The 12500-nt window shown below is 41.0% G+C and overlaps 1 protein-coding gene across 1 annotated transcript in view; it reads right to left on the bottom strand.

The window, feature by feature from the left end:
* Positions 1 to 767: 767 nt before the first annotated feature.
* lhx5 (LIM homeobox 5) overlaps positions 768 to 12500 on the bottom strand; it is a 17382-nt gene continuing 5649 nt past the window's right edge. The window contains exons 4-5 of the mRNA XM_032540142.1: positions 10535 to 10700; positions 768 to 3054 (exon numbers count right to left, since the gene is read on the bottom strand). Coding sequence (XP_032396033.1) covers positions 2705 to 3054; positions 10535 to 10700 — 516 coding nt within the window. The 3' untranslated portion in view covers positions 768 to 2704. The remainder of the gene's footprint in view (positions 3055 to 10534; positions 10701 to 12500) is intronic.

Here is a 12500-nt window from a genome sequence, read left to right as displayed (position 1 = left end):
TTTGCTAATACGACTCCAAATAGTAATGTTGTTCTGTGTCTGCTGGAAGTGTAAATCACCAGCGGGTTGCTAGCATGTTCGCTATACAATCTTTATAAGTCAATAATATGTTAACGTTGTGTTTTTAGCGTGTTACAGTGCCCCCAAGTGGCCATAAATAGCAAATAATGCATATTTAAAGTATTATCTGTGTGGAATGTTACAAAGGAGGTTAGTTAAGTCTGGCAACAGACGGTCAATAATTCATTCATTAACCCATAGTAAGTGAATACATGGGAATAAATCCATAACTGTAATTACAACTTATCAACTCCTTGTTGTCGCTGTCGATGAAAAAAACCCATTGCTTTTCAGGAAATTAAAGAAAGGCTTCAAAATTCAAATTTGAATTTTATCAAGCTATTTTTCTCAAAGGCAGGTGAAATCATCTCATCACTGTTTAAATATTTGTTAAACACGCAGACAGACTCAAAGGGTGACCAGTAGCATTGATTTATGAAAAAAAGAGAGTGGTACCAGCACTTAAATGTTGAGATGGAGCTTATTAAATCACGTACTGTTAGTAGTTCATTTTGTTACATTGCATCATTTATAATAAGCTTACTATAGCCTATGTTTTGATTTTAACATACATATATGTAGAATGGAAATCTGACAGATTGGACCTGAGCAGAGTACTTGTTCTAGTAAATGTAATAAATGACCTGTACAAACTGAAGAAAACAAACGATAGAGTGTGTGAGGAAGCTTACAAATAAAGCCAAATCTTCAAGTTGTAAGAGAAGGTTTTATTACCAGTGCTATTTACATAGAAATAATACAGCCTTGCCCATTTCCCCCCATTTAAATGCACACACACGCACGCACATGAGCACGCATACACACATCCCCAAGCGCTCAAGCAACACACACGCGCACGCGCACACACAACCACGCACACACACACACACACACACACACACACACACACACACACACACACGCTTTTGTATCCAAGAATATCTCAATACATCAGAAATAAGACACACTCTCTCTAGATCTTATACAATGTCCAAAAAGAAACAAAATAATAATCTCAAAACAATATTTCAAGTAGAGATAATAAATGTTGTGGACAAACAGCATTACAAGTGTTGGATGAGTTTAGCTTAAGACGTTGTTGTGTGTGACGAAAACAAGAGCTGAAAGACGAGATGGATTTAAAAGAGTTATGGGGGGGGGGGTTGTTTTGAATAATATCAGCTAACCTTTCAGAAGCGTTATAATAAGTAGAGGTAAACATATTTGTGTTTCTTTTAATGTAGTTCCACAAAGGCTGCCTTTTCCAATTGAGGCCCTGATGAAACTTGAAGCTGCAGAAGTATTTATTGTCAGTATTTAGAGGAAAAACAACATGAATGTGTCCTCTTCGGCACAGAGACGTTCCCAAACACACAGCTGATTTTTAATTCAGTGTGTCTTAAGGCCACTAGATGGCAATGAGTGCTTCAGAGCCGACAGAGGCAATGTCACAGATGTTGTCTGCCCCCTCTTTTGTTTTCTCTCTTTAGAGAAAGGAGACCTCAGCTGTTGAAGGTAGATTCTCCATTATGGGTTCAATGTTCTTTTGAAAATCATTTCCATTAAAACATGTTTTTTTTAAAGGACAGTAACAAAAGGAAGGTCAGGTGAAGCAGTCTGCTTAGCAGAACTATCGGCCCTGTGTTTGTGTGTTTGTGTGGTGTGTGTGTGTTGTTTGTGTTGTGTGTTGTGGGGTGTGTTGGTGGTTGTGTGTGTGTGTGTGTGTGTGTGTGTGTGTGTGTGTGTGTGAGTATATGCATGTGCTTGAGTGAGTACAAGTGTCTGCATAATTGTGTCCGTGTTTTGAATAATAGTATAGACATCCTTCTTTTGAGCTATGGTCAAGAATACTTTTTTTACATTAATGGACTCAAAGCTGAGATGTGTGAGTTGTCAATGTCAGAGTTGTGCGCGTGTGTGCGTGTGTGTGTGTGTGTGTGTGTGTGTCTGTGTGTGTGTGTGTGTGTGTGTGTGTGTGTGTGTGCATTTTCTATGAAGAAGCAGCCTTTGATTTGACAGGTCTTACTGAGAAGAATGTTTAAAGCGACGGTTTTGACTAATTGTGTCTCAATTGCCACATACGTGTTTGTAAATGAACATTGAAGCGTGTATTAAAACCTGTTCCTTTGTCTTTTTAAGTTTGAGGATAGAGCGGCAACTTAACAATGAACAGAAAGAAAAAAAAACTGAATGTTTTAAAGCAACAATATAACAAAAACAAACCAATGTGGTGAGAAAGGAAGAGAACCATTGGCATTTCTCTCTAATGTGCTCGTAGAGCTTTAGAAGATACCTTCGTTAATATCAAGGGAAAGGTGAGAAGCATTTTTGCTGGGTGGAATCGCAAATTCTTGTCGTTTTTTTTAGTTTTTTTTTAAATAATTCAAGTCCAGTAATCCAGGAAGGGATATGCTTTGGAGAGTCTACGGGGCAGCAAATATTACTTTTTCCAGCAGCCTGTCCCATTCTTGATTCCAGTTCCTTCAGTTCGTCAATTATTGTGAAAATCAGTCCGTGATTTTAAAAAGTCCTCCATAAAAATGTCAGCTGTATTTTTCACTCCACAATGTGTGTTTTATTTTATTCATCTCCTGAATGAACTAGGCTGACATTCAGCCTAGGAATGGTCCCTGTGGTTTGTCCTTTACCAGGCTGTGGTTTCCCCCATCTCCTGGCCTTGGTGGGACATCGGAGCGCTGTAGCTGGAGTTACTAGCCAAGGAGAAAGGAGGACTGGGTCCGCCCCCGTAAGCCTCCCCCGGGACAGGCTGCAGGGAGCTCGGTAAGCCCGGCTCCGGACTGGGGGTTTCCGCGTGGGAGATCATGTCCGTGAACCTTTGGTCGTCTGACGGGTGGTGCCCCGATCCCTCCATGGCTCCGGGTCCAGAGCCCAGGACGTAGAGGGACTCGGCTGGAGACTGAGCCTGCGAGGATGGAGGGCCGTGGGGGAAGAAGTCGTAGTTACTCGCTGGTCCATAATAGTCACCTTGGTATTCTGAGAAGAGACAGGGGAATACACGGGGTTAGACTTTCTATCAGAGACGTTGAATACACATAGTTCCCCACGGCGACTGTCCACTGTCCTGTGTGTGCGGCTTTCCCCACACCTCCGCCCTTATACCTAAGTGGTGAAATTGATCATGTCAAATTTCAACCAACCGGTCTCCAACAGCCTCATTTGAGTGTATAAACAACTCCACACTTCTCCACCTCAGTTCACTTGCATTCTACACACTGCATTCGTCTCCCTCCCTCATTCCGCTCGCAGCCATGCGTGCACGGCGATGGATTCCCCCGCTGAAACTTCACGATTTGGATGAGGAACTCTAAAATGAGATTCCAGGCCCCCCCCCCCCGCAGCGCTGCCAGGTCCTGTCGACTGCATCTCTCTGCGTCACGTCGGCTGCAGCTTCCAGCAACATCCCTCTCCTGTATACCTCACTGGGCTGTGGCTATTTCCTGAGCTACATCACGCGCCAATTACTCCCAGCATGCAATTCAACTGGGGCTGCAGATAACAATTGTTTCCCTTATCAGCAAATCTGACAAAGGTTATACTTGATTAATTGATTAATTGTTTGGTCTATAAAGCATAATTAAATAGTGCAAGATGCCCATCACAATTTCCCCAAAGACCCATGAGACATCTTGTTTTGTCCGACCCACAGCCCAAACTAGGACTAAAAAATTGAATTGTTTTCAAATCAAAAACGAGATTTGAAAGAACGTGATTGGCTAATCATGAAGACCACGATTAATCAAATGTGCAATGTTTAGTTGAATGTTGGTGTACTATTTGGTAGAACATGTTTTATTTCACTTTTATTATTATATTTACTGGGTTATTTTCATAAGATAAATGTGATTAATGTTACATATCACAGATTGTTTACAGAAATGTCCTATTTTCAGTGTTTATTACTTTGTTTAACATGACGGTAGAAGGTGTAATATGTACGTAGATGTTGCTGTGGAACTGAGGTGTATCAGACAGTACAGTTAACAGGTACTGATACTTTTTAATTGGAATTGTTTTTTATTATTATAACTTTAACTTTTGTGATAAATGTTCTGCGTTTGGCTGTTCAATGTCCCATGTTTTCTAAAAGAAAATCACTTATTTTCTGGCAATTTTTATCAATGTTCTCATCTGTGCATAAGAAGATAGCATAATAATGCTATCTTCTTGTGATAATATGTTAATGAAATGATAATAATATCAGTTTTAATGTGTCTCAAGATGTTCTAATGATCCGTGTCATGTTTTAACTGTTACACTGAATATTGAGCTTTAGCTACACTTTAGCTTAAAAAAGCTATCGCAAATCGAATCGTAATCGCAATATCTGGCAGAAAAATCGCAATTTGAGTTTTTTCTCAAATCGCTTAGCTAGAGTCCAAAACCCAAACATATTCAATTCATAGCAATACAAACTGGGGGGAAAAAAGCAGCAAAGCATCAAATTAATTGTTGGGCGATTGACTAATAAATACATTTAGTAATAATCGTTTCAGCTCGGAATCCAGCATCATGTCTCCTATGAACCTTGCTGCTGTGTTTCTATCCACGGGCTCAGAGCTGGATCATCAATAGTTTTCCAGGAGTAGAGTTAGGCGCGGCAGTGACAGGTTTACCCTTGCTCTATTTTCATCTTTACAGTGAGAATAACTGTGCAGCGTCACAAACATCGTCAGTAAGACAAAACTGTTCTCTATCAAAAACACATTATGTCTGTTTGTGTGTCAGCAAAGCATTAGGACGTTCTCTGTTGGGGCCTACGTTCAATGATGTCATGCATATATCCACACACAACACACACAACGACTTTTAAGATCTTATTGTAATTCATCCCATTTCATTCACTTTTCTAATTTACACTGCTGCTCAGGGTAACTAGTTATCTTAAGGAGCCTCTTTTGGCTTCTAACCTTCCTTGCACAATCTCTTACCGTGTATCAAAGCCTTATAGTTTTTTAAATATTGTGTGACTAAACAAAACTAAACTAACAGGAACTCATATGCACTGAGCAGGAGCGAGGGCTTCTTTAGTCTCTACATTTTTCCTGCAGTACTTAGCGCACGAAAAGTCAGGGGATCAGCAAAGTCCATAGGATTCATCCTCTGAAGAACGTGAATTTCTGTAATGTAACTCATTTAAATATGTATTATTGTTATATATTGAAACTCCAACTTCAGGTTGGAAATATTTGAGCAAAGCTTGATTCATGACTGATGTTTTTCATGTCTAACATATTTTGTGGCGTTGACTTCAAAGCGCTGCAGCAAAAACTGCCACAATAATGACAGAATACAGCCCAAATGCCTTACTTTCACACAAAAAATCTCCAGCACACACTCGGATTTACAATTATTCTCTCCCTAACCTCTAACAATGACTGACGAGTTCACGCCTCTGAGAGGTTTGGGCCCCCGACTAATGTTTGAGGTCTCTATGTATATTCATATTATTCCTCTAGCATGAAGTCAATATCATTTGTTGTTTATGAATGTACTGAGTCTCTAAATTGATCCTGAATGCTGTCCAATTACAACCAGGATTCATAACAAAGGGTTGCAAAATATTAAAAAAACCTGATTCAGTCACGTACATGTAGTAATATCAAACTATGCAGAAAGGTTTTGAGATATTTGTCTCCATGATTGAGTTTGAAAACAACCCTCAGGCCATCAGAGTAGCCCGGTTCAAGACCAGTAAGTAAAAACTAGAGATTGACCGCTTTCTTTGTGTTGGGACTTTAAACTCTGGTGGATTTCTGAGGACTATGGTTACCTGGTCCTCAGATCTCTGCAGGGTAAATCCAGACAGCTAGCTAGACTATCTGTCCAATCTGAGTTTTCTGTTTTACGACTAAAACAACTTTTGAAAGTACACATGTTCCACCAAAACAAGTTCCTACCAGAGGCTGTTTAGCAGAGGCACCGTGAGGAGTTTAGCGCCGCCCAGGACAATTGTGATTGGTTTAAAGAAATGCCAATAAACCAGAATACGTTTTTCTCCCATACCGGGATACTGTGTGGAGTAGCCAGACCCTCCTCCACAGCGCCGTGAAGGAGGGTCTGGCAAAGCGAGACTAACCTGTATGTAACGCAACAGGTAAGAAACTTGTTTTTTCTTTGTTCTTTATTTGTAATTTGGGTGAACCAACCCTTATTGTTTCCATGCAGTGCTCAGATGAGTCCAGTCCTGAGTGTCAAACCACTTTGAGATCCATCCAGTATCCATTTGGATGAAAGCAAAACAACGAGCAGCAGAGCTCCTGTTGCAGTCTGTCAGAGCAGCCCTGTAGGCCTGTGGTATGTTCTTGTTATATCTCATATTTGCCTGTTAAATATAAAGCTAAAACTAGCAGCCAGTTAGCTTAGCACAAGGACTCATTCTCATTTGTTTAATCCATACAAAAACAGAAGTATGAAAATGAAAAGTTGTACTTTTTTGACAGGGGTTTATGTGCCAAGATACAGCCAATGTGTTACCTTTGGACAGAGCCAAGCTTGTTGTTTTGCCGTTTCCAGTTGTTATGCTAAGCTAAGCTAACCGGCTTCTGGCTGCAGTTTCATATTCAACACAGGCCTGAGAGGGGTGTCGTTCTTCTCATCAAACTCTCTGCAAGAAAGCCAAAATTTTCCTTGATCAAAAACCAGAGAGTTATATCTCTACAGCTGCTGTGTTATAAATCTGTCTGCACAGTGATGCTCTGAACCCAGCCGCAGTCCCAAAGGGACAATGACGACTGACGTGAATTGCTGATTTGGCAAAAGTTACAGCGTACTGGGTGCCTGGGAAGCTCAGCCGGTAAAGCGTGCGCTCATATATAGAGGTTTACTCCTCAACACACTGGCCACGGGTTTGACTCCACCCTGCGGCCCTTTGCTGCATGTCATTCCCCCCTCTCTCTACCCCTTCATATCTTCAGCGGTCCTAGACAAATATAGGTCTAAAATGCCAAAAAAAGATCTAACAAAAAATTAAATACATTTATTAAAAAAAAAAAAAAAACTGATTGTTGACAGTGATATTCCCTAAAACTATCTCTTGAGTTGTTTATGAGTAAAAAAAACTGTCAGAACGGTTTTTAAAGGGTCCATCCCCTCCACATGTCGCCAATTACTTTGCACAGCGTTTGCATCCATTAACAATTACAAACCTCCACCTGCCGCCTATAGTCTCCTTCCAAATCTACACCCTGCCCCCTCTGCTCCAAATTACCTCAGTTACATTAAATCCATTCTGTTTCCACACCACCATGAAATGAGATCGATGCAGACTTTATCCCGCTGCCCCAGATGTTGCACTTACATTTCACCACTCGCACCAGATGTTCCTCTCACTCTTCTTTCAGTCTGAACAGGCACAAGCGGGAACTAACAGGTTCCATATCAAGAAATATGTTGCCTAATTAGAACAACTGCCTTTATTTGCTGCTACATGTGGCTCTTTTTTTGGAAATCGTCAAGAGAAACAATAACAGCTGACACGACTTTTGGAAACAAGCTAATTATTTGATCTCACAAACAGGCCTCTGCTAGGTTGGCCGACCTCGAGAATAAACAACGGGTTTGTGCTGTGGCCTGCGGGGTGTGTGTGTGTGTGTGTGTGTGTGTGTGTGTGTGTGTGTGTGTGTGTGTGCGTGTGTGTGTGTGATGGGGGTGGGGATTGGCTCTGCAAACTATAATTACACTCACACATACAGACGCAACACACCACACACAGGCATTCGTCGCTCTAAGCAGCAGCAGAGGAGCAGAAGGAAGCAGCGGGCTCAGATAAAGGCGAGCAGACTGGCCTGTGCTGCTGCTGTGGCACAAAAGGGTGTGAAAAGCAGCGTGCAAAGAAAGCAAGAGAGATGCGAGTGAGGGATGAAGGTTTTGTCCTCTGTTTTCCCCTCCCACTCTCTGCGTGGCAGCCTTGGCGGCTCCAGTTTATTATAGACTCAGTGCCCGGGCCATTCAGGTAGATGTACAGGAGCTGTATAGCAACCACGGCTTTCAGCCTGTCCATAAAAAAACAAACTGCTGATATACATGACAGGTGCATCTGATTTATTCCTGCATCTACGGCCAACAGAGGCGTTACCCCACAATCCAGATATTTTTTCTTTTAGTCAAGCGGTCGCGACAAGCGTTTTGAAGGAATATTGATTTGAAGGAGTCTTGACACCCGACTGGAGATCACATTGTGCTCAAGCCCACGTGATTAGACAAGAAAACAAGAGTGTTAAGAAAACAGCTTATCATTTTTATCAGCAATTCATTTTCACATGAGGAAAACAACAAACCAGGCGCACCTTATCCGCAGCATCCAATTGAAAGAAACTTTCACGATTGAACAGCTCCAAATATTTGACAAAATCAAACACAAATTCTTCTGTGCAATTAAAATTCCATCAGTTTTTTTTTAAAGGCGTTCTGTGTTCCAGGTCAGCGCTACAAATACTTGTTTTAATGTGCAATGTCCAGGTCAGTGAATGAGTTTCACCTCTACATGTTTCTACCCCATCGGAGTCAGCCTAAAGAATTTCACCTTTACTTCTGAAGAGGGTATAGCTGGGTATAGTTGACCACAAAGTTTAAGAAATACATTTTGAAAGGAACGTCACGTCAGTGTATATTTGATGATTGGAGTTAATACCTTCTGAATATGTACCTTGGATCTTTATCTTTAAGTCATTATTCCACAGCCTCTGTTTTTTCCTTTAACACTTCGAAAAATTAATCAAAACTACTTTTAATGACTCTACTCCTAATGTGTTACTTTCCTTGAAAAGAAGTCTTACAATAACTTGTTGGAGACATAGCAGATTTATTATCAAGGAGGAAATTACCAACGTCTTCAGAAATAGAATGACGTTCAAGACGTGAGTTTTTTTTAATCAAATGCTGTTATCTTTAATGGCTGTAAGGCACGTTTTCATCTTTTCACACGTAAGACTCACACATTTCATCTGCAGAATCTCATAAATACTGGTGTTGTGCTTAGGCCGGCAATTAACGATTTTTTTTCATTGGCGATTAATGTGTCGATTATTGTATTGATCAGTTGTTTGGTCTGTAAAATGTCAGAGAATGGTGTAAAATGTCAAAGTCCAAGACGACGTCCTCAAATGTCTTGTGTTGGTCCAGAACTCAAAGACATTCAATTTACTGTCTCGGAGGACGGAAAGAACTAGAAAACGTTCACATTTAAGATGCTGGAATCTTTGCAAAATTTGACTCCCCCCCCCTAAAAAACGATTCGAACCAATTAATCAAAATAGTTGCTGATTAGTTGAATAGTTGACAACTAATTGATTAATCGATCCAGCTCTATGTGTTTTATTTATCCAGGGTTTACACTCTGTTCTGAAATGTAAATCAAGATGAACTGTGTCTATTGAGCTTACATGCTTGACTGAAGAGTGCCCACCATGCTGTGGTGTGATTGGATACATCTGTTCCGCTCTCACATTTATACCAAGTGGCATTATGTGACAGTTAGGCAGGTAAATGCTTATTGTGAGCCTTCAAAATCTTTACTTATATATTTCAGTCTCCAAAGAGAAATTCTCCTGGAACATACGCACTGACTGACTGAACAGTCCCCAAGGTTAGAGTCAAATTAAGGACCGATTATACAGTATGTTGTATCTTTCAACAAAAGATGAATAGATTAAAGAAAATCATGCTCTCCTCGATGTCCAAACAAACCACCCAGAGGTGACATCTGCCGTAGATAAAGACCAACCTTTATGTAACCTCGCTGCAGCCTAACACAATAACTACCAGCCGTGTTGATCAAGGTTGCAATTAAGCTACACAATATCACATTTGTTTCAAGTGAGAATGAAACCAGCCTAGAGATTATTACACTTGCCTGGCTTGGACCAGAAGAAAGGTGCCACTACCCTAGTTGAGCAGTTCCATGACAAGATCAACAATGCATGTGATATATTTATTATCATACGTACAGTATATCTTGTAGTTGTGACCCTGAATAGTCGACTACTGGATCTAAGGAGCCTTTATTTGACTACCACTCCCACAGTTGCATCAATGCAATGTCTGAAAATATACTTATGAAACAAAAGAGCATTGTATTCTGGCTATATGGGGGTCCTGAGTATCTGATTTTACAGAGAGAGAGAGAGAGAGAGAGAGAGAGAGAGAGAGAGAGAGAGAGAGAGAGAGAGAGAGAGAAAGAGAGAGAGAGAGAGACTAACGTCATTGATCCTAAACTGGGAAATGGTTGTGCTGAAGCAGCAAGAATAAGGCACACATCATCCATAAATATCAACCTATTAATAATACTGTAAATAACAATTTAAAGTAAGGGTACTCATGTGGACAAAAATCAGAAGTGCCGGTACTAAGTACGGCTGGGTACCGGCCCATTTTAGGCACTGGATACAGATAAAGTTGCAGGACTTCATTTGTATTAGTTGCATGTATTGGCAGAAGCAAATCCTTTATTCCTTACCTCCGTAGTAGCCGTAGGCCCCAGGTCCTAAAATGTCAGGATCCTCCAGCCTGCCTCCCAGGGGCCTCATCCTCCTCGGGCCCCTGAAGAAGGCGTGCCGCCGGGCCCCCAGAGCACTCAGCTGCTTCATTCGTCGCTCTTTGGATCTTCTGTTCTGGAACCACACCTGCACCCAACCAGACAGACAGAAGCCCAGTTAGAAGGGTTTCAGCTTTTGCTTCAGATTGCCACTACTCCTCGACTACGCCACGCCAAGAGTAGAAACCACGTCGTTGTTTAAGACTCAGACTCTAATCACAATCACAACAAGATTCAGTCTGTTGCAAAGAGGCATAATTATTATTATTCATTTGGATCCTGATCATTTTAGATAATTTCGTTAATTTCGTGCTGACTGTTGTTACAGTTTGTGTTGGAGCCACAATTCAAACGCATTATTATTATTTTTAATAACCTTATTATCTGACAGCTCATTAACCATTATTTAGATTACATTACATGTCAATTAGATGACGTTTTTATCCAAAGCGCCTTACGATTGCTATATATATATATATATATATATATATCAGAGGTCATACGCCTCTGGAGCAACTAGGAGTTAAGAGTCTCGCTCAGAGACACATTGGTTGATGTATTGCAGTGGGAATTAAACCCAGATCTCCCACACCCATCAGCACCCAATGTTTAGATTATTTCAATTAGCAGTAATTGAAGTTTACATTCTTGGATCTCAGCATTAAAATGACTATAAAAAAATCAACTGGTTAAAAGCACTTACAGTTGACAGAAAAGGTTAAAACTAACCAAATTTAGGAATATTTCAGTGCAATATCACTAACTACAAAGGTTTTGATCATTTAACTAACAGCACTCTTTTATTCATTTAATAGAAATGTTACAATATGTCTTTGAAAAGCACAAATGACCAAATACCAACTTAAGAAGTAAGGGAATGCATAAAAATGAAATGTCGCGTCTTATCTATGGCTGATTATCAGACTCTTATAAACTGGACCCAGAATTTTCATTTTCCTGTTGTAAAATGAAAAGCAAAGCAGTTTAAATGTACCCCAACACAGAACCTAATGCACAAGTTAAAGTAAACTGTCAAAGCCACAAATCAGAGTATAAAAAGCCTTATCACTAACGTTAGATAAACTGTCTTTGAAGAGGAACAAAGGAGGATTTCACTACACACCATATGGAAGAATGTCTGCATTAGAAGCACATAACACATCTTGTTTCACTGCTGCATAATGATATACGCTCACCCCAACCAGGCTACACCAGCGGCAAAATCCCACTGTGCTGCAGATTAACAAAAACACACACACAAAAACACCTAAAACCACTTAGGCTCTGTTCTATGTGCTCCAGAGGCAAAGGCAACACCTGCTTATTGAGAACAATCGTCTAACTGTAGGGTACATTTTTATGGAAATGCTCTCGCTCCCCTCGAGAGAGCGTTGTTTAGGGATTACATGCACATGCTGGAGAAGCAGCGTGGCTCACAGGGCTCCCCGTGTCGAGAGCAGTGGTATTTAACGCACAGTGAACGAGGAGGAGGAAGATGACGAAACAGAGACTCCATTTTGGCTCCGAGCAACACAGGGGCGGGGACCACGGACGGAGGGATGGACTGCCCGACTGCCTGATTGACTGATTGATTTATTGACTGTTTGATTGAGCTCTGTTGATGCAGCTCTCTCTCACACACACACACACACACGCAGCAGCCTGCAGTATATGATATAGATGAGGCGGTGGCGAGGCCCTGGTCTGCTCTAGTAAGCGGTGGGAACAGGCTGGAAGTGAGTAAGAGCAGAGTGGTGGGAAAGGGGAGGGTGGTATGTAAATCTGTGAAATCAGCGATAATTACAGTGAGTGCACAAAAAGCCACATCACAGTTGGCAGAGATGGTGCTAATCATCCTGACACAGTCTGCACCCAGTGTGTGTGTGTG

This window comes from Etheostoma spectabile, chromosome 16 (genome assembly GCF_008692095.1).
Source record: "Etheostoma spectabile isolate EspeVRDwgs_2016 chromosome 16, UIUC_Espe_1.0, whole genome shotgun sequence".
In the NCBI taxonomy this organism is placed as follows: Eukaryota; Metazoa; Chordata; class Actinopteri; order Perciformes; family Percidae; genus Etheostoma; species Etheostoma spectabile.
Note: the sequence above shows the minus strand (reverse complement) of the source record. Positions and strands in the feature narration are given on the sequence as shown.